The sequence below is a fragment of the Theropithecus gelada genome, chromosome 1 (assembly GCF_003255815.1).
Source record: "Theropithecus gelada isolate Dixy chromosome 1, Tgel_1.0, whole genome shotgun sequence".
Classification (NCBI taxonomy): domain Eukaryota; kingdom Metazoa; phylum Chordata; class Mammalia; order Primates; family Cercopithecidae; genus Theropithecus; species Theropithecus gelada.
In genome coordinates this window covers 94,100,556-94,123,852 of record NC_037668.1, presented here as the reverse complement: position 1 = coordinate 94,123,852, position 23,297 = coordinate 94,100,556, and the positions used below count along the sequence as shown (strand labels likewise).

Below are 23,297 nucleotides of genomic sequence, written 5' to 3'. Positions count from 1 at the left end.
GCCCGCCACCACGCCCGGCTAGTTTTTTTTTTTGTATTTTTAGTAGAGACGGGGTTTAACCATGTTAGCCAGGATGGTCTCGATCTCCTGACCTCGTGATCCGCCCGCCTCGGCCTCCCAAAGTGCTGGGATTACAGGCTTGAGCCACCGCGCCCGGCCTACAATCAATAGATTTAAAGTAAAGGAGATTACCCCCAATGATGTTGGTGGGCCTTGTGCAGTCAGTTGTGAGCAGAAACTGAGGCTTCCTGGAAAAGAACATATTCTGCCTCAAGACTGCAGCATTAATTACTGCCTGAATTTACTGTCTGCTCTATAGATTTCAAGCTTGGCAATCACTATAATTGCGTGAGCCAAATTCTTAAAGTGAATATCTTCCTACTGTTGATTCTGTTTCTGTAGAGGATCATGACTGACACAGTCCTTATCTTCACGTATTTTACCTTTTTCTTTTTTCTTTTTTTTTTGAGACAGAGTCTCACTCTGGAGTGCAGTGGCGCAATCCTGGCTCACTGCAATCTCCGCCTCCCGGGTTCAAGCGATTCTCTTGCCTTAGCCTCCCAAGTAGCTGGGATTACATGAGCAAGCCATCACACCTGGCTAATTTTTTGTATTTTTAGTAGAGTCAGGATTTCACTATGTTGGCCAGGCTGGTCTTGAACTCCTGGCCACAAGTAATGTATCTTATTTCTTGTTTCCAGATGGTTTAAATTCACAATCAGAGTCTAGGTCTTATTCACACAAGTACTCCTCCTTCCCCTTGGCTCAGTGAGATGCCATAATATAAAATTTTAGCTTAAGGAGTACACACATACCTGACAGATAATGAAGGAAGAACTTATGCCCATGACATAAAGAGCTATGATGCTTTTAGAAAGCAACATAGGAGATGTACAGGAGGGAGCAATTAGGCAGTACTCATCGTAGGAAGCTTTCTAGAGGGAAGTATTTAAATTAGATTTAAGAGCCCTATATGGAAAATGGTTTGGAAGTGTGAAGAGCATGCAGAGAGGGGTAAATCAGGGGAAGGCCTTGGAGTGCTCTGTGGATGAAGAAAGCCAGACTGCCTAAACTTGAGATGAGAGGGAAGGAATAAAGGAAAACCAGGTCAGTGAGAACAGAGACCCATTGTGTTGACAAAAAGCATGCAAAGAACCCTTATTTTCCCCTGGGATGTAACAGTAACAAACCAGCACGCATGCACGTATGCATGCACACACCACACACACACACACACACACACATACACACACACACACAGAGCACAGAACTGGAACATTCAGAGAGCTGAAGGATTCATTGTTTGTCCGGGCAGGTACCCCGTGCAGCTGCATGAAGCAATAAAGGAGCTGTTGCTACTCAATGCCTAAAAGACTTCCCAGCTTACAAATATGTGAAAAGCTTCTTCCAGTGTCTATTCACTACACTAAAGGTGTGTGTTTACTTCACAGAACTGAGCCCTTGTTCCTTTGAGACCCTATTAGCAATGCAGGGATGAAAAGGAAGTCATAGTGTTATGTTCTTAGTTGGATGACTGGCTCTTTTGGTGAGACTGTCCTTCCAAAGGCAGCAAATGGAGAACTCCGGAGGTTTAGCTTTGCGTTTGCTTTCCAGAGAGATAGTCACATAGCCCAAGAGAATGAAAAAGCTCTTTCATGAGCCCAGTTTTCTTTTTGTGCAGATGGCAGTCCAGATTGGCATCACAGATTCTGAAACAAATTTTTGTCCCACGGATGTTATTTCAAGTTCCCCAAAGCTGTAGCAGCTGGGCAGCTGCAAACTCATTCAGTTTCTCTGGCCCCATAAGCAAGCTCCTCCTTATCAGAATATACCCCAGTTTCCAGAAAGCCCATTTTTCCATGAATACGACAGCAATCTTTATCTTCTTTTAGTTACAATTTATTGCACTACCTCTCTTTCCTTGTTCATTCTTTTTTCAGTAAATATTTTTGAGCACTTGCCTTGTGCCAGGAACTAAGCATACAGTCTAGTGTATAAACAGTCAAGAAAATAGGCAGTTACAATATATTAAAAACAACTAATATTTATTTAGCGCTTTATGTGTGCCACCCACTGTTCTAAGTGTCTTAATTTTGCTCTTAAAACAATTCTATGCAGAAGGTTCTATTATTATCCCCGCTAAACATGTAAGAAAATCAAGACCCAGAGATGTTGAATTACTTCTCTACAATCATACAAAGAAAGAAAGGTATTGAACTAGAACTAAGTGCAGGCAATCTAGCTGCCGAGCCTGTCTCCTTAACCAGGAGGTGCATGGAAGGGGCAGGAGCTGAGTATTATGACAGAGAAAATACAGGTACTGGGAGCATGTAGGAGATGTCAGTAACCCAGACTTGGGGCTCAAAGAGAAGTTGTGTATTTAAAATGCATATCAGGCTGGGCTCATGCCTGTAATCCCAGCACTTTAGGAGGCCGAGGCACGCAGATCACGAGGTTAGGAGTTGGAGACCAGCCTGGCCAACAAAGTGAAACCCCATCTCTACTCAAAATACAAAAATTAGTCTGGCGTGGCGGCACACGCCTGTAGTCCCAGCTACTCGGGAGGCTGAGGTAGGAGAATCGGTTGAACCCAGGACGTGGAGGTTGTGGTGAGCTGAGATCGTGCCACTGCACTCCAGCCTGGAAAACAGAGCAAGACTCTGTCTCAAAAGGAAAAAATAAACAAACACAAAATAAAATAAAATAAGTAATATGCATGTCAGATCATGTCAATCCATTTCTCAAAATCTTTTAATGGCTCCCAAGTGAATTTGCAGTAAAATCTACACATCTACCATGACTTACAAATGTTATGCTTAACCTGGCATTTCTCAGTCTCTTTGGCTGTGTCCCTTACTATTGTTCAGACTGCCCAGGTCTCTGGCTGTGGAACCTCTGAGGTGTTGGTTACTCTCTCAGGGACCACCACCCCTCGATCTGCCCCAGCTCCTCAGTGTTCAGAACTCCAGTTTAAAGTCATTTATTTATAGAGTTCTTTCCTATCTTCTAATCTACTTTAGTCCCCAGAATTATAACAATAATAACAACTAGACTAATGATAATGAAGATAATGATAAATAATGATAAAACTAATGATCATAATAATTAAACACTAAATAATACTGGGTGTCAGGCAGTGTTCTAAATGCTTTATGTATAATAATGCATTTAGATATTACCACAACCCTAATGGTAAGTACTAGTATTATTCCCATTTTTACAGGTGAAAAAGTGAGCCAATATCATAGCATTTGGTACTTTCCTTCATTACAATTATAAAGTGTATAAGCATGAATTTATTCATGCATTATTTCCTGGGCCATAAGATCTATGAGATAAGGTTCTGAATGCATTCTCTTCATCACAGCATCCTCAGTGGCTAACACAGTGCCTTGTGTACAGTATGAATTTAACACATGTTTATTAAATACATTAATGAATGAATAATGGACATGTGAGATGTATTTCTCTCAAGACTTACACCTTTGCTTACCACTTACAATAAAATGGATAGATGAGAAAGAAATAAAAGAAAGTCCTCTAGTATGTAATAATTATTAAGGTTGTTGGTAGTCCAGTCACTTTGCTTTCTTGCTATGACATTTTCCCCATCCCCTTCTTGATAAGCTGTAACGTCCAAGGTTTACAGTGGGATGCAGGCAGAGACAGTGTGGTTAAGACTGTAGAGGAAACAGCATGGGTTTTCAAGAAATACAGATCTAGCTTTCAGTTCTGATTCTATCACTAACTTTGTGGTCTTGAGTAAGCCCCATACACTTCCTGAACCTTCTTTTTCCAAATATGTGAAATTGGGGCAATAATATATGCAAAGAATCAAATATGTGAAATAGGGGCGATAATATATACAAAGAAGTTTAGTTTGGAGAATTAGGTGAGGTGATATATTCAAAGGGGCTAGCACTGTGCCCGGCACATACCAGAAATGGAATAATCACTAGCCTCTTACCTTTGCTGAAATCAGTGGTGCACATGTGGTCTTTGGACATTATCTAGTTTATTAGACCAGCAATACTAGCTAGACTAGACCTTAGAAATTTGAAGCCCCAAATACAACTGAGGGGGGCAGAGAGAAAATAGCATTATCTGACCTGGCTGCCTCTAAGATTCAAATAAGCTTACTCTGTGGACATAGCCAAAGAGGGGGTAGGAAAAATACAGAAAACTCCAAGGGGTGACTTTTGGTACTTGTCAACAGCTCTGGCTGGGAGGAAGTCAAGACAATAAACCAAGAAAAAGATCCAGTGAGTTCTGTTGCCTGTTCTCTATTTTAAGGGGACAGTCCCTGCTTTGTTTCTCTCCTCTTGGGTGAAAGACTGTTCCCTGAAATGCTCCTGGCTTCCGAGAACAGTTCTGGAGGCAACTTCATAATGTGCTGGCTCGGGGTTGATCAGAAACAAGCAAGCAGAATTCACCGTGCCCCCAGGATCATACCCTCTTGGGGAAGCAGGAGGCAGAAAAAGGAACTTTGGTGGTCCTCTTCCTTCCTTGTCTCCTAGCAAACTTTCACATTCATTCTTCTCTAGGCTAGCCCCAACCTCCTTTTTTATCTCCCTCCCTTTCAATAAAGAGGAGAAGGGGTTAAAATGTGTATGAGGTTGCTTTTTTCTTCTCAGCAGTAATTGGAGAGGGTGTAAAGTTTTTCCCAAAAGGGCCAATCCTCTTCCCTTCCTGTGGACTCTGCTAGTAGGTTTTGTCCTCTCTGCAAAGGGAAGCTCTGCATCAGCTCCTACTGTTACTCCCTGCTAAGCTTCCTGGGTTGTAACACCTATGCCTGAATAGGTGTGTACCAACCCTGAAAGATGTATTTCAATACAACTTTGATGTGCTGTACAAGCTGTAATTATGCTATCTTATAAAGTGGCATCCTCTCAGGTTTATGCAAGACGGGGCTCTCAGTTAACTAAGATTTGGTTTACCAGAAATCCTGAATAATTTGACAATCTCTTTTGCACTCTGCTTTTAAGAGAAAAAGCTGTATTTAGGGGTGTCCCTGTATATTTGGTATCAGCTCCACTCTCCCTCCTGATTCCTCAGCTTTCCCGTGTATGAGCTGGAGAACCCTACCTTCAGTTCTAAAACTATTTCTATATAACCAGATTTCTATGGTCTTGGGAGGAAAAAAAGTCTAAACTTCAAAAATGATTCCCTTTACATTGTATTATTATGGAAGCAAAGTAGACCAGAAACTTCTAGAAAGATCTCAACAGGGCTTTCTGTTGTGGTTCCCTCCTTATACCAGAAGGCTGGGATCTAGGATCTTAGCTACCACATATTGGCAGCTTGCTATGTGCTGGGTATTATCTGAGGTATGTTACGTAATGCTAATAACACCAATACCAACACTGGGACGTTCTACGTGTTTTATACATGTTAACATATTGAATTCTTACAACCAAAACACACAATTTTCATCCTAATTTTGGAGATGAGGCAATTAGGACATACAGAGGTTAAGCAATTTGTCCCAAGGTCACAAAGTGGTGTAGCTGGAATTTGAGAGGCAGTCTGACTCCAGAGTCTCCACCTTTAATCACTATATAAAGTTTTTCTCGTTTAGCCCTCACAACAATCTTAACATATAGCATATTAAAATACCCATTTTCGGCCAGGCACGGTGGCTCATGCCTGTAATCCCAGCACTTTGGGAGGCCGAGGAGGGTGGATCACCTGAGATCAGGAGTTCAAGACCAGCATGACCCACATGGTGAAACCCCGTCTCTACTAAAAATATTTTAAAAATTAGCTGGGTGTTGTGACATATACCTGTAATCCCAGCTACTTGGGAGGCTGAGGCAGGAGATTCATCACTTGAACCTGGGAGGCAGAGGTTGCATTGAGCTGAGATTGTACCATTGCACTCTAGCCTAGGCAACAAGAGTGAAACTCTGTCTCAAAAAAAAAAAAAAAAAAAAAAATGCCCATTTTTCAGAAAAGAAAAGTGAGTCTCAGAGAAGTAACTTATCTGAAGGATGAACTGAGTTCTCAAACCAATTCCATTCAATATGCTACTTGAGTGCCTACTTTGTGACAAGTACAATGCCAGGCACTAAGAGAACAATATAGTATGATAAAAATTCATATTTAGTTGCTTAATTTTCTTCCATTTCTTTTAACACTGCCACTTCTTCCTGAAGTAATGGATAACAAAGAGTTCACTTCAAGTGCCTTGAAAGTCAGATGTTGTCAAGATTAGCAAGGGATGTCAGCACTATGCACATGTCCTGAGAGCTAGCAGATATTTCAGAAAGTCTGAACAAAGCTGAACTTGAGTCTCAGTTCCTTTCTAATCTTGGTTCAGGCATGGGCATTATTCATCCTTATTTGTTCATTTCATAAATATTTATTGAGCATTTACTATGTTCCAGGCTTTATGCTATAAATTGAGGATATAGAAAAAGATTATTAGTATTTGAACTTGGGATGCTTTTAGTTTAGAATGGGAAAAAATGAAATAATTACAATACAGTATGATAAGTATAATAACAGAGATTTTGAGATAATAATTAACAGTAATTTTGGGTGAATTGCAGGAGGTATATTAAGAAGATGAAGGATTAAAAGGCACTTTCCAGATGGAAATGGGTAAAGGAAGTAGTGTTTCCTATGTGTATAGTATATATCAGGGGCCAGGCCCTGAATTGAGACTATATATTTATTTTAATCGTGAATCCAAGAATCAGATGATATATAGAATTTGTTCACAGTGACAATATGAGAAAAAATCCCTGAGCTGAATATGTAAATGATATTTTGGGGAAAAGGCAACCAGGTAGAAGAAACAGCATATATGAAAGCAGGAAAGCAAGAAGATCCTGGTGTATTTCAGGGACATATACTCAGTGCACTTCAGCCATCAGTTGTGCATGGGGGTGGCAGCGTAAAGTGGGAAATGATGACAAAGAGGGAGAGCAAAATTCTAAAGGCTTTTGCATGCCTGGCGAGACATTTAGGTCTTATCTTGAAGGCAAAGTGTAGCTAAAAAAGAAAATAATATAACCATAACTGGGGTTTATAAGAATAGTTCTACTTTGGAAGGTTGAGGTGGGCAGATCACAAGGTCAAGAGATTGAGACCATCTTGGCCAACATGGTGAAACGCTGACTGTACTAAAAATACAAAAAATTAGCTGGGTGGGCATGGTGGCGGGTACCTGTAGTCCCAGCTACATGGGAGGCTGAGGCAGGAAATTCGCTTGAACCCAGGAGGCTGAGGTTGCAGGGAGGCTGAGGTTGCAGTGAGCCGAGATCATGCCATTGCACTCCAGCCTGGGAACAGAGTAAGACTCCATCCCCCGCTCCCTCTACGCCCCAAAAAAGAAGAATTCTAATACCAGAATGGAAGCTGGTTTAGAGTGGGGAAAGAATGAGGACAATAATAACAAGTTGGAGGACCACCATAATACTTTAAGTACAGGATGATGGAACAATAAACAAAGGCAGAGGAAGTAGGGGAGAAAAGGAAAAAGAAAGATTAGAGAAAAAGACTAAAGGAGTTGACTGTGGTAGGTGAAGAGGGAGATAAAAGGGTGGATGATGAAGATGCTACTCAAAGTCAGGAAAACAGGAAAAAGGACAGTTGCGTAGGGGAATGAATTTGGGTCTCCAGATGAACCAAAAGGGGTTACCAGAGGTAGTCAGGTGTCTGGCATTTATATACAAACTTATCGGTAAGTAATGGGGTTTGGGGGTGTCCAGGGAATTAAGGAACAGGACTGAGGGGGGAAATAGGTCCTAAAACCAAGGGGATAATTTCTGACAATCAGATTTGAAGAAATTTGTCTGCTCCAGATGTCTCCCTAACTTCAATCCTGGAGGTGGAAGAGTCCAGATGTGTGAGGCGAATCTCTGGCTCTGACTCCTGGGGCTGTGCAGGTAAATAGAGCTGTCAAGAATGCCCAGAAAGAGGCAGATGTTTCCTAAAGGGTTCTGCCTGCCACGCCTGGGAGCTGCAGGACCAGGTTGCAGGCAGGCAGCAGCTAGGGTTTGGGAGGACACAGGCACGTGGACAGCCTCCTGTGGGAGCGCTGTGGATGAGGCAGCTGAGCTGAGAGAAGTGAAGCTTTCTTCCCAGCCTCCTCCTCCACCCTTTGCTGCAGATCCCCAATGCTACAGCACAGTGCTAGCTGCATAAAGGTTGATTCATAGATGAGGGGATGCAGCTACATGCCATGCAGAGATGGCAGAAAGGACAAAAGTGTGTGTGTTTGGAGGAGACTGTTTATTCAGGGAACTATATATATCAAACACAACCTTACTGGCAGACAATAGTGATTTGCCTAGATAATTTATGCAACCAAGTCAACTGGGCTGTGTAGAGCAAAAGGTGAGACTCATTTTTGAAAGTGGGGTACTTCCCTTCACGGTCTCAATTACAGGAGATGCTTTTGCACACAAAACATTCAGGCAACAATATCTGGGTATCTGCTCCAGCCTACTGTAACCAAAGAGAAAGGCCGGAATTAAAATGCAAAAGAAAGAAAGAAACTGTGTTTGGAGATAGGTCTGCTACAGTATAAACTTTTTCCTTTCTCTGGCTTACTGCTATAGCAAAACCTGATGGTTGTCTTTGTAAAAAACGTGTCTGTATCTAGGTCCCTGGCAGCGATTTGCCTCTGGGAGGGCCAGCAATCTATTTAATGACTCCATTGACGTCAATAGCATAACTGAAATACTTACTAACATGCATGATTCCAACTTTCAAGGGGAGGGTGGGTGGATGGTGTTTCTCAGCAGTACAAAAACGTGAAGTGGAGTCAACACGGAACGGACTCCACTGTTCAGGCAGCTAGTGAGAACTTAGATGCAGGTCTCATCAGTTTCATTCAAAGAGAAGAAATACTTATGCTAAATTTGCAAATTAATTTTGAACTAGTGAAATAACCATAACAAGCAGTATGTTATATTTGACAATACCTGCTTAAGGGAAACATTTTAACGTTTGCACTTTAGCTGAGGTATTAACGTTTTTATGACTACCAATACTTAATTTTAGATACGTATGAAATAACTGCAAATCAATATAAACAGCTCAATGTTGATGCTCTGGGGTAAACTTTCACAAGAGGGCTATTTTAGACAAAAACAATTATTACAAAACAATCATTTGGAAATTATTCTCAAAATAACTGGGGCTTTTCTGGTGCATTTGTGCTATCATTTTCTATGCAGGCTGTCTAAACACTAAAGGTGAGTAATTAAGGCAATTATTGCAATATTTCAGCACTCATAATTCAGAATAAGGAAGAAAACATCGTTTGATACTTCTGACTTTTTCTTTTTCCTTTCCTTTCTTTTCTTTCCTTTTTCTTTTTTCTTATAATTCCCTCCAATCCTTCCTTTATCATGACTGGTCACAGCTTTTGGTCACAAGATTGATTTTATTCCTATTTGTCCATAAGTGTTGTAATCTTGCCTGACAGTTCTTGCTTAATGTAGAAACCAAGCAAAGGTTCTGCTTATGCTGGGCCTCATTTCCAGTCATCTGATGCAGCACTGCTCTCAGGCTATTGTTGTGGTTCTCAGAGAGCCCGTTACCCATGCACACATAGACCCTGTCTCATCACAGGTCCTGAAAGCTCTGGCAAAAAATGAGAATGGAATCAATGTCATGACTTTCTGAATTCCTTAAAATCGAAGATAACTCACTGACCCTCTTGTCCACTACTTGAAGAGACCCTGCATCTGGTACACTCACATGAACCTCTGGAAGGATAGTCATAATCAAGTAAAGTTATGGGCAGAACCCATATGGAGAAATATGTTTCCAAAGAGAAAGCCTCTTCTTCTGTTTTATCAACTGGTAAAAAGCCAATTCCTCCCCAGAATGGCCTAGACACATATTAAAAGAAATGCATTCCGTGAGCACTGGAAAAACCTTAATTAAGCCTGTTTCTCACATAGGCCAACCTATTTCAGGCTTTACTGGAAAGCTCTATACTGTCTCATCAGATTTCTCCGAACACGGTCTTTTCTTGAAATGCATTCTAATTGGCTGGTGTTGAAAACCACCATAAATCAAGGCTATGGATATCCAGGCTTTGATATCGTTAGTATCTGCAGCAATCTGGCTTGAAGTCCTCAAAGTGATTCCCTAGTCATTTTGTTGCTATGGTTCGCTGTCATTTCCAGTGACCCATAGACTTCTGTGTTGTTTTTCATAACATCTGACCTGTTTCCAGTGATAATGTTCCTGCTCAGTAAATTTACTGATAAATTTTAGAAAAAGAAATTTAGTAGAGAGCACCCCACCTTATGTATCAAGTTGGCTGCTAAAATATTGTATACATGATACATATTATTTTACATTAAGACACATTTGTATGACTCAGATGTGCTAGTAATTAAAAGGATACTTCTCCAGTCCCTCTATAAAGCAAAAAAAATCATTCTGTAAAGACAGTTGACACTTGATAATTTATCTTTTCAGTAAATTCTGACTGTCATGACATATGTATGATTACTATTGAAGAGCAAAGGATAGGATGGCTTGGCAAAAGGGGGACAATTATCACACACATGTGTGTATGCATGCACCCCATTTTCCTGTTGCAAATCGTTTTGGGACCTGAAATCCTGAGAATTACTTCAATTTTCTGTTGTGAATATGTACAGGTGACAGAATTCAAGTTCCTCCCTTGTTTTGGAGTTTTCTTTCTTCTTCTATTTTTTCCTTTCTGTTTCAATCCTTGAGCACCATGTAGGGAGAGCCTGGAATTTATGCTTGTGAAAGGCAAAATGTGAAACAAATTCAGATGCTCATTAAACTATAACATTGGCACTTTCGACACCCCCAGGAGGATTTACTGTGTCTTTCTCCTCAACCTGGGAGCGTATGACTTCCTCATTCCTTCTGGGCTTAAAATTCTCCATTGCTCTACTCTGGCTTTCTTATTCGAAGTGCTAAATGCCAGCTTCTTAGATTTCACTCTTTTTGTTCAAAACCTATATGAACACACTAACATATATAAGCAGTTATAGAGTGTGTCTCAAACCTCTATTAACTTCAGTGCAATAACTAATTTTTCATAGAGAAAAAACACAATTTGAATACTTTTCACAGCAATAGAGATAAAAATATTGGCTTATTATTAAAATTTTATTTTATATGTATTTTTCTTCACATAAAGTCCCTAAATTTTAGTATTTCTCCTGGTCAATTCAACACTTACTGTGTTCTTACTATGTGAAAATAATTACACAAAAGCACAACGAGTGATAAAAAGATAGATAAGCCATAGTCCCTGTCTTCAAGAGCTTTATCTCCAATGGGAGAGACATACAAGAAGCCTTGAATTAAATTAAATTGTTTAAGAGAATTAAATTGTTGCCATAGCAACTTTAATTGCTCCTTAATTTAAATAAGGAGCAATTATGACAACTTAAGAAAAAATAAGATGTCTTTGCAAAGGACATTTGCACTGAGCCATGAGAGCTGATAAGAACCTTGGTTGGATAGTGAGAAGAAGGGTATTTCTGGTGTGTGTGTGTTTTTTTTGAGACGGAGTCTTGCTCTGTCACCTGGGGTGGGGTGCAGTGGCATGATCTCGGCTCACTGCAACCTCTGCCTCCAAGTTCAAGAGATTCTCCTGTCTCAGCCTCCAGAGTAGCTGGGACTGCAGGCACGTCCCACCACGCCTGGCAATTTTTGTAGTTTTAGTAAAGATGGGGTTTCACCATGTTGGTCAGGCTGGTCTTGAACTACTGACCTTGTGATCCGCCCACCTTGGCCTCCCAAAGTGTTCAAATTACAGGCATGAGCCACCACGCTGGCCGAAGAAGGGTATTTCAGACGGAGAGTTTTCCTTTGATTTATCTATTTAATATTTCTGTTAATCAATTTACAAAAGTAAATGTACCAATTTACCATGGGTTCTGACTATTAGCTTTTAAAATAAATTGCATTTTTTCTCCTTTATATATTCAAAAAAAAAAAAGCATTTTAAGATTTGGTGTTTCTCTCTCTTTCTCTCTCTTCTTCTGAATTGCTCCTATACAAGAGTAGAGATATCTAAGTCAGGCTTTCTGAGTAAACTGGGTTGTTGCTAAATCTGTTTAAATTATTGTAGATTTCTTGTACCTTTTATCTTAGATTTCAATTGAAATACATGAATTCAACGTCAGCACTGACAAATAAAAACCTGATCTTACTTTTTAAGCAGCACTCCAGTTCTCAATTCTGTTTGTTCTGAGCCACTTATTTTTCATTCCCCTTTAAAGTTTCTATTTAAACACACCTCTTTGTCATATGCTGATAAATATTAAAATAACAGGAAAAATCTGCCTGACTTATTTAAGCTGATAATAAGAACAAAACACGGGATGTGTGTCTCCTCCTTCCTTTCCTAACCGTGGCTAAACGTTAAGGAGATTTTGAAACCCATAATTACGTAATAATTGGTATCACTACATTCTCTTCCCAGTGAAAAGCCAGGATTTTTGTAGTTTGCCACAGAGACAGAAGGAAACAAATTGCCTGAGTGGTATTGTCATTTCTTTGCTCCATTGTTTGAGAAGACTTTATCAAAAGAAGCCCTAGTTGTCAAGCTGTAGTTGCTGTGCCAATAATCACAAAATGATCTTTCCAACCACATCTTTGGTTAATGAGCTAATTTACAGAACCATAAATTTTACATATTCTCCTAATGTTTCTCAGTATTTATTACAAGAAAAAGAAAACATAGTCTAAATATTCAAACTGATGTTGAATATTTGGCTAACAGAAATTTGTCTAACAGAAATGTGAGCAACATTGCCTCACTGGTAGGCCAATATGATGAAATGATTGGAGTTTCAAAACTACCTCCTTTGATCTCCAAGTATGTAACACGAGTTATATGTTAAAACACCCTATTTTGTTTCTTTCAATAACAGTTCTAAAGGAAATAGTACATGCAGCACGCCAGGTTTTTGAAGTTCATGGAGTACTATTTACTTCTTTGTATTTCATGTCTCAGGGCTCTAGAGTAAACTCACCTTTACTTAATATCTTTCTTTCACTTTTTTTTCTCGTTCTCAATCTTTCTCTTATGAAAATATTTTTAAAAGCATGCACCACAAATACTTCAGAAGCCAATGAGCCAATAGAATCTGCTGCTTTTGTTCCCTTCTTTTAGAAGTTGAGCTTTTGCAATGCTTCCGTTATACTTATGATCAGGATACCAGAAAGAAAACACAACAACCAAGTAAGAAAGATTTTAAGTATGAAGCGCTGCTGGAAATAGAAAAGCGTGTGAGGCATTGTTAGGTGTCAGGCGTTAGGTGATCTCAGTGTGAGTTCATCTTAATTGTTTCTCCTGTGTTTTTTCTCAAACCTACTGCTACAATAGTACGGAACAGATTTAGGAGAAAACATTATTTGGACGTTAACAAATGTCACAGAACTGGTTGCATTTTGTGTGAAGAAGAATTTCAGTTCAACACAACTCCATGGTGTTCCTTCAAGGTGACCCTTCCTCTCTGCAGCTCTCAACACACCAAGAAAAGTGGATGCACTGTTCTGAAAGATGAGAGGTTAAGTTCTTAAAAAAAAAAAACACCGTTGAGGAACAAAGTTGGATGCCCTCCAAGAGAAATGATTCGTGACCTGGAAAGAGCCTTTGGTTTCACACCTGGAAAGGATGTAGATTCAAGTGGGATCTATAGTTGACATTAAGAGGGAAACCACTAACATATCCGCAGGGGCCCTCAGGCCAGCATGGGGCACCTTAGGTCTTTGAGGTTAGCTCTCCTGTAGTTTATTGGGGCCATCAAGCTGAGGTCAAGCTGCACTGTCAATACAACTCTGCCTCCTGCTCCTCTTTGGGGAAGGAGCAGCATTACTCCACATTTATCATGTTCTGAAAGTCTGCAAATACAATGGGCAAATTATTTAGTCTTGCTTTTAATGTGGTTTTAATAGAGTGAAGTAATGCTCCAGTGTACCTTAGAAAAAAGTCACCAAGAGACATACTTTTGAGAGCCACAATATGCAAACAATGCTATTGTTCTAAAAACCAGTTCTGAATAAGAGGCACGTTTATTATTCTATCTTGAAACATCGAGATAGACCTTATGACATGGCCTACCTTGCGGGTTGACTCTGGAGACAGGAGGCTGACTAGCAGCTGGAGACCGCCTGTGGAGACAGACAGAGAAGAGAAAGACTGAGTCTGTGTATCAAAACTCCCCATTCCACCCCCGACACCCTACCCTCATGGTTACTGAGGACTTTTCCAGGTCATAATGAACTATGTAGTGACATAATGCTATTTCCGGAAGGCAGGCTCCTGTAACCCGGGTAGATGACTGTAATTCTCTCACATCCAGATGGACTGCAATTCTCTCACATCCAGATGGCCTGGAATTTCCCTCTGCAAGGCCTCAGGATGCTCTGACTCTCCAGGAAGGAAGTTGTTTACTCCGGGTCCCCAACCAGCCCCCTGTTTTAGGTTTTGCTGTTCCAAGAAACCCTCAGAAAAGGAGTTGCTCGCTCAGGCGTCACTCGAAATGTCAGAGTGAATCTCAATTCCTTTGGGCAGTGCTGTAAAAAGTTATAGCCAGAGGAACCCTTAGCGATCAATCACTTCAGGTCCCTAATTTTTGTACCTCAGGAGACTGACACCTAGAGAGGTGAAGTCACTTACCAGGGTCACACAACCACTGGGAACAGTCATCCAACTTGCTTTACTTAGGGAACAGAATTTACATGGAGGAACTGGGATGTCACTCTATGTCATAACAAGCCTGCTGAAGTCAGGGGTTAAATGAAACAAGCAAACCCATGTTCCCATAGTACAGGGGCTCCTCCTTTTTTCTTGGTTCTTTTCCTTTCTCTGCCCCAAATCTTTCAATTTCACTGCTCTTACCAGTCTTCTCATGTTCTGCAGAACTTCTACCAGACTCTCCTGTTTCCCGCTGCATTGCTGGAGAACTTCTCAGGAGTACTCTTGAGCAGGGCTCTCAAACATTAGGGTGCATCAGAACCACCTGGAGGGCTTATGCAGACACACTGCTGGGCCCTACCCCCAGAGTTGCTGATTCAGTAGGCCTGGGATGGGCTTAAAAGTTGGCCTTATAAAAAGTTCCCAAGTGGTGCTGAAACTGCCGGTCTGAGGACCACATTTTCAGAGACACTGGTATTAAGGATTCTCTGCTCCACTAAGGAGTAACAGGACGTTTGCTATGAGCAAGAGAGTGAGACTCTAGTCCAATGGTTCTCAAACATGGATAAGCATCAGACTCATTAGGGGAGCTGTTAAATTTCTTTTCCCAACCCCGAAGAGTTGATTTCAGTATATCTGAGATGAGGCCTGAGAATCTGTATTTTTCACTTGTCTTTGCATTCTCATGCACAGGCAAGTTTGAGAACGAAGTCAAATTCTAAATGACAAAGAACAGCCGGCATTGTTGTTGCTAAAGGAGAGTCTTCCTACTGGTGTGGCCACAGAATTATTTCCTTAGGTTTTTCTGCTGCTCTAAATTAATCTCTGGTCCTTTAGGGACAATCTAGCTTGTAGGTACCCACACCTAGTAGTCATAGTCTATAGACAGGTCCACATCTACCATTAATTTACTAGCTGGGTGATCCTAGGCAGGGTAGTTTTAAACTCTCAGTGGTATGCAATTTTCACATGTGACAAGAGAAGGGAAATTATCATCTAATGATTGTTTTTCTCTGCTAGGCTGTGCTAGGTACTTCTTAGCTTCCACTGGGAGTATTATCACCCCATTTTAAGGATAAGAAAACTGAAGCTCAGAGAGGTTAAGAAACATACTGACACATGATTTATAATTGGTACAGCCAGGATTCAAAGCTAAGTCTTTCTGAATCCAAAGTGCATGCTCTTTCCACTATACCATATGCTGATAACACCTGCACTAATACTGAGGGCTGTTTTTCAGGAAAATTAAGAGATTAAATTCCAAAATCCTTAGTCTGGCATTCAAAGTCCTTGCTCTCTAGCCCCAATATCCTTTTTCCAGCTTATCTCTCATAATTCCTCATTGCCTGACATTTCATCTCAGACCACTGACTGGCTGTGTGCTCTCATGCATCCTGTACTTCTCTTTTGTAGCACTTTAAAATTATAGCTTAAATAGGCTTTGTCTAGTTAGTGTTCAATACATAGTTCCTTAGATTAAATGTAAACATTATGTGAGCAAGGAACAACTTGTTTACTGCTTGATCCCTGGCACCCAGGATAGTCCTTCATATGACAAGCATTCGGTAAATACTTATTGCATAGAAGAATGAATGAATGAGGAACAGAGCTGACTCACACTTGCCAAGGACAAACTTGATCACCTCTTTTTCCTTGAATATGTGCTGCCCCTTTCCTGTCATTATTCAGACCATTCATTCCCCTGTAAAGGAAGCTCTCTTCACACCAATCTACCCATCAAAGGTTAAGTTACTCATCAAACCTTCTCCAAAGGATGCCATCCTCTTAGCCAAGAGTGGTCTCTCTAATCTCTCATGGTGCTTTATTTGTATCTTTAGGTTCATTTCTTCATGTGACAGTCCATATTGGCACATATTATCTCCACTAGTAATCTGTGACCTGTTGATGGCAGGATCCAGTTCTGATATCTTTGCTTACATACTCTTCAGGTCCCACCAATTTGTCTGGCAAATAGTAGGAACTCCAAAATGTTAATCAAATGTAGATTGAATAACCCATTGATGTGAAAGTGATTTGAGAACCAAATACTCTATATGAATATTTTATCTGGTTTCCTTTTCACATACAATCTTGGTTCTATATGCCACTTGCCGTTCCTCGAACACAGCACTCTCTTTTGTTGCTGTGCTTTGCACACATTTTGCTCAGTTGAATACTTTTCTTTTCTTTAAATGGCTAGCTCTTTCATATGTCCTAGGACTCTGCTCAGGCATCACCTCCTCAGAGGAGCCTTCCCTCTGTGAGTGGCCCTCACCTGTGTTCTGTATTTTCTATGCTTACTGAACCATTGCATTGCTCATTCTGTATCGCATTTCCCATTTTCCTGTCTTTCTCTTCAACTTATCTGGGAGAAATTTAAGCAATGATTGAACATTGTGCACAACTGTAACACAGGGATCTGGCATAATATTTGGTATGATGTAGGTACTCAACACATATGTACTGGATTAATAATACATTTTAATAATTTTATCTTGCACCTTTTCCTGAGTTCCAAAGAAGACTTTTGTGAAAGAAGACACTGAACTAGGAGACCCTAAATGTTGGAAATCTCTACTTTCTTTACAGTATGTCTAATCACAGTGCCCAATTCTCTCAATGACTTCTTGGAAATTACACATATTATGCAAATTCTTTTGTCTCAGAATTAGTTTTGAAAATATGGCTTTTATTTAGAGTTGTCAATTCAGATAAGCATCTCTGTGTGGAAGCTTTGGAAAGGCAGGGACCATGTTTATTTGAGTTTGTCAATTATTCGTGAGACCTGGTGCCAACAAGATGCTCAGTACATTTTCAATGTTCTGTAAGTTGAGAATGCCAGACAGAGAATTGTAAAGAGTGCCAGAGGAAAGTGGTATTGGTTGCTCAGTTTCCAAAGTCCCTAACTTATGAAAGAATCATAAAAAGTTATGTGGCTGATTGCTGAAGACGGTGATATAAATAGGGAAGACAATATGGCCATGGCAGTTCATACTTTCCAGCCCTTAATAGCACAGTGGAGAGAGAACTGGACTGTGACTAAGAAGACAGGAATCCTAATCCTGGCTCTGGCACCTTCCCACTGTATAGCCCTTGGGCAATTCATAGAACCTCTTAGTTTCTTCCTCACTTGAGGAGAGCAGGCAGGAACTAACATTTACTGGTGATTTACAACATACCAGGTCCTGTGTGAGGAGTTTTACATATATTGCTTCACTTAATCTGAGGAAATTTGACTAGGTTCATTCCAACTCTGAATGCTCAAAATTTTATGATCCTCAGCTAATTTAATTCACATGCCAAAGTACATACAGCAATAAAAGACATTTTGGATAGATATACACCTAAAAAAAGTAAGTGGTTGTTAATCCTTTCCTGAAGATTACATACATGTTGATTAAATTATGCTTTGGAAGAATGTTAATACAAAGAAGTTACATGGTTGCCTGATAGCCACACGTGATATTCATGATGTTGATGACAGAGTTGATTGATAAATGACACCTCTTTGCTCCCAGCTCCATCCCCTGGCTATCAGACTACTGAACGGTGGGCACACTCACTCATCCACCTGATTACTACAGCAGTCTGTTTAAAGTCAGCAAATGCTTTAAGAATGCTTATCTGAATTAACAACTCTAAATGAAAGCCATATTTTCAAAATTAACTCCTGGGACAAAGGAAGTGTAGGTTTTAATTTGCAGCCAAGAAATACAGGTCCAATCAAGCATCCCTCAATGGGATATTTCATGAAGGTGCAAGGAAACCACCTCAACAGGAACTTTGAGATTTCCACCCTTTGGGTGGTAAAGCGCAGGCAGACAATGGACTGCTTTTATGCAGAGCAGAGCCAAAAGATAAAAGAAATCTTGACTTATGAGAAGTATAGTTCTATGTGGGAGTTCCTTTTCCTACAATAAACCACACTAACCAGATGTCTCATGAAAACCACTCCTAGGACATAATTATTGCTTAAATGCTACATTCAAGGCAGGGAATGGCACCCTGGATCCGAAGTCAAGTATCCCAGAAAGAAATATCTGAGTTCCATGAATTCTACAGTTTCAGCTGTTAAGATAACTCTGTGTGTGTGTGTCTGTGTGTGTGTGTGTGTGTGTGTGTGTGTTGGGGTGGGGGGATGCTTTCTGTATGTTGTATCCATTCCTTTCAAACATTATTGTCTTTCAGTTCCTTCTCTTGGATTTTCTTTAGTTGTTTGAAGGTATTCACTATCTAGAAATAAAATGGAGTGCATTAAATGGACACTCAGTTTTCCAACCTGCCCCTGCCAGTCTTCTCCGGAGATGGCTAATTGATTTCATCGATTTCAGCTTCCTGATGTCTGAAATCCATTATTCAGGACTGAGTCTGAGCTAGACTGCACCACTCTCAACTCCCTTTGGTGAAACTCCAGTGGCAAATGTGCCCTGTCTTGAATTTTTGTTGGTGACAAGGTAGTACTTGCAATCGTAATAGGATCAACTCTGTACACATGGGTATGAATTTGAGAAAGATCATTAGATACAACTATCTTACCACTGGAGACCTGCTTTGTGTGATAAGTATGGCTTGCTTTGGACCAAGGGCGACACAAGGGGCCGTGATTTGAAGGGTAGTCCTCAGCCAGAGTGTGGGAAGGGCTGTGCTTCAGCTATGCTATGGCAATTATGGTTTTGGGGTACTTGGTTCCTAAAAGTTCACAAGGACTAAAACCCTCAAGGGTGTGGAAAGACCTCATTATTGAGAAAGTAGTTTCAGTTGGCACAGCTTATTAATCAGCAGGGTTAGGCTGAATGTCCTAATACTACTAACAGAGGTAAAAATCCTCAAACCCATGCTAACAAATAAGAATGAGAACACCACCACCCACCCGGCCTTCTCCCTAGTGCTGTGCAATGTAGTGGTTCTCAGTCCAGCCATGCTGAAGAAGCCTTTAAAATGTGTCCATATTAATCCTTCCCCCTTATTCCCATCTCCATCAATCTGGTTCAGAGTTATACCCTCACATTTAATTCCTGAAAATACTATTTTAGCTACTGTCTCTATCTTCAGGCTTTCTGATCTTCAGGTATTCCTTAAGTTCTTCCTAACTGTCTTTCTGTTCCAAAACCTTCCAGGGACTTCTTCCTATAAACCAGAAGACTTAACAGGTTTGGCAAATGAAAAGAGCACTGCAGTGACAGGATTCCAGGTTTCAAGGAAAACTCTGTTGCCCACTAGAAGCTGTACATTCTTGCTGAAGTCATTTAATCTCCCTAAGTTTTGTTTCCTTATCCTTAGAGTGGGAGTAACAATACCTTTATTCGTTCAATACCATGAATATCATTTATGGTGATCTAAGCGGACATAACAGATATGAAACCCCCAAAGTGTTACGCCACTTCTGGATTTAGCAAGAGAAATGTAACGATCCATTATAACAGCTCACAATTATTGAGCACCTACTTCATGCAAGATGCTGTTTTAAGTGCTTTGCAAATATCAATTCATTTAATCCTCACAACAACCCTATTTTACACATTAGAAAACTGAGATATAGAGAGGATAATTAGCTTGCCCAAGTGTATCATTTTTCAAGAGGGTAGAATTGGGCTGTGAAGCCTCTAATCATGGCTCTAGAGGCCATATTCTACAAAGAAAAAACATAGAGAAGGGATCACTCCTGCAAATATAATTTTCTAAATAATTGGTGGTCTTTCCTCCAACAATTATCTATCCAGAAATTCACATATGTGATGAATTTTTATGAAGCACAAACTGTATGTCAGGCATTCTGCTATTCTTGGGAATTCAAGAAAAACTAAACCCAATTCTTACTCCTAAGGGGCACACAATCTAGTGGCAGGCAGAGATCCATAAAGCAAGTGATAAGGTTTTCAGAGTACTCTGGATCCAAATGAGGGCCACTCAGCCAGGTTTAGTGAGGTCAGGGAAAGCATCTCAGTGAAGGTGATACTAGAGATGGGACATAAAGACAATCAGGATTTGGCCAAGCAGACACTGGCAAGTGGAAAGAGACATTTTAGGAAGAAAGAACAGTAAGTCCATAATTAGGATAGAGAAGAGAGCATGCAGAGAACAACAGACCATGATTATTGAACATAATTCCACGTGGCTAGAGACCTAGTCTGATTGCTTACACTGCATCCCCCAGCATTTCATATTAGAATGTAAGCCCTAAAAGAGGAGAGAACTTGTCTGCTCTGGACACTATTATATTACCAGTGCCTGCTACTGATGGGGGTGCTCAGTAGTTGTTTGCTAAATGCATATATCCATGTATGAATGGATGGTATGTGCTAAATAAATACTTGTTTGATGGACAAATAGATAAGTAAGTAAATAAATAAATAGATAGATGAATAAATACATAAATGGAGTTCTACTCCAAAAGAGGCTGGGACAAGCCTCTAGATTTCATATACGTTGCACTAAATATAAACCCAAGCAACTATCAATCAAATTAATTTGTCTTGGGTGCAAGCACCAGCATTTAAACTTTATCTTAATAACACCGGACTGCTGAAATGCCTCAAGCTGAAGGGTGACACAGTCATACAACATGTGAGAAAGATCACTCACATGGAAGTTTGATCAGAGTATACAGAGTCATCTCACAAGAAAGCCTAGTCATAAAACAGTGAAAGGAAAAGCAAACATTCAAAGCAGGGTTTACTCCCACTTTTAACAAATCTATTCTATGAAAATTTGTATGAAAGCAAAGTAAAGGACTAAAAAATAATTTCACAAAGATGAGAGATATAGGATACTCTGCAGTGAACTCTGGCTGAAAAATTAGATGTAGGTTTTGGCCCTGATGGGTCTCTAACTTATGGAGTAGGGGGCAGTTGTTAGCAAGTCACTGGATTCTTGAGAGCTTAGGTTTCTCCTAAACAAAGAGAATCAATGGTCTCAAAGGCCTCCTCCAGCCCTCTCATTCCAGGATTATGGGTTCTATAACTCTCTGACCTCTGTGATACTTTTTTAAAACATGCAGAAGAGTGAAAGGAATAGAACTTTTAGCTTAGGCTCATAGATTTGAAATGATTTTGGAGAGAGTATTACTGCAAGGAATATAAAGTTCAAACCCTTCATTTTATAGATATGGAGATCAAAGATCAGCAATATTAATTTAAATGCCAAGATCATATAATTAAGTGAAGGTGGAGGAGAAGATAACCCCGCACTTATTCATTAAACTGCATGAATTTGTTTATAGAAAATCAAAAATTAGGCAAATTGGACTTGAACTTTTTGCTACGTTTAATTTTAAGTTTGAATATCTGAATTCATTAAGAACTTACTCCAAAAGACTTCTAATAGAATTTATGGCCATTACTGGTCAAAGTGGTAAATGTAAAAGCCAACAAAAAATAAAATCCTCCTCTTGTTCCTTCATTTGTGAATTCCTACTGGATACTAAGTCTTATAGGTACAAAGACTAAGAAGACCCAGACTATGTTACTTTTAATGTTGTATGAGTTCTAAAATACTATGGTGATCCATCCTATTTTCAAATTTTAATGTGTATATTAACTTAGCTTAGAGGGCAATTTTCCATGTAATAGTTGTATTTTTTAATTGCTGCTCAATACTTTGCCTTTATGTTAGGGATTCAAACTCCACAAAAAAGTCAGTGCTTACTTGTTAGATGTACCATGAAGGTTTGTCAGTATAGTGAAGTTGTTTCTCACACTTCGCAAGCTGGCAAGGACCTACAGGAAAAATGTTTAAAATGGTTAAGGACAAAGGAAGACAAATGGCCAGGTTCAAACTTAGAAACCAGCAACAGGGAAAGCAAGCCAGGGCCAGCATAATACATACCTGGGCAAAAGGAGTTACAATCAAGTCATCGCCATGTCTGGTGAAAAGAGAAAAAAAGAACCTTTAGAAATTTACTTGAATTATAACTGTAACATACAAGCTCTAATATTACATTTTATCAGTGTTAACAACACAAATGTTACACAAGTTCTTCTACCTGGATATAAGGCAGGACTCACAATTTGGCCTGAAAGTGTATCCCAAGAGCTTGAAAGGAAAATATTAGTACCAGATTCATGACTCCTGAATTTACAGTGACTACACATAAAAGCATTTGCAAGTAAGCATATATCCTCAGGATATAGTCCCATTAAATAACAGATCCAGAGTACTGTAATTTAAAGCGACTTGTGGATTTTGGTTGCCAGAGCCAGGAAATTCAAAGGGAGGGCTGCTTACAGGGACACACACAGTTGGAAAAAATGGTATAACAGTCTGGATAAAGGTTAACTTTGGATTTCCTGGCTTTTGTTGATTCGAACCACAGCTTTAATGCCATTTAAACACAGATTTCTGTCTGGGAATCCCATTACTTTTTGTTTTTAATATAACTTTTTTCTTAAAGTACCTAAGGAAAAGCTTTTAATAGGAGCATATGGCTGAACCCACCATAATCATACCATTGTCACTCCATTTTGTCCCAAAGAACTGATTAAGCTGTACCCAGTGTTATGTAAATCTGTATTTAGGAAGAGTCGAAAATGTGTTTTCAGAAGTGCACACTGTCTCTCTGGCACATGCTTTGAGAAATCTACTTAAATCCACATTCAGCAATCTCTCTATTGAAGGTACTAGAAGACATGCTAGTTTGAGC

General features: G+C 39.9%; 1 protein-coding gene across 5 annotated transcripts in view; it reads right to left on the bottom strand.

The window, feature by feature from the left end:
• The window catches only part of PDE4B (phosphodiesterase 4B), a 586,012-nt gene that overhangs the window by 96,458 nt on the left and 466,257 nt on the right, over window positions 1–23,297 (bottom strand). For all 5 annotated transcript variants that reach the window (XM_025388136.1, XM_025388172.1, XM_025388145.1 and 2 more), the window contains 3 exons: window positions 22,484–22,520; window positions 22,304–22,374; window positions 14,084–14,133 (listed from right to left, as the gene is read on the bottom strand). In XM_025388136.1, the coding sequence (XP_025243921.1) occupies window positions 14,084–14,133; window positions 22,304–22,374; window positions 22,484–22,520 (158 nt within the window). The remainder of the gene's footprint in view (window positions 1–14,083; window positions 14,134–22,303; window positions 22,375–22,483; window positions 22,521–23,297) is intronic.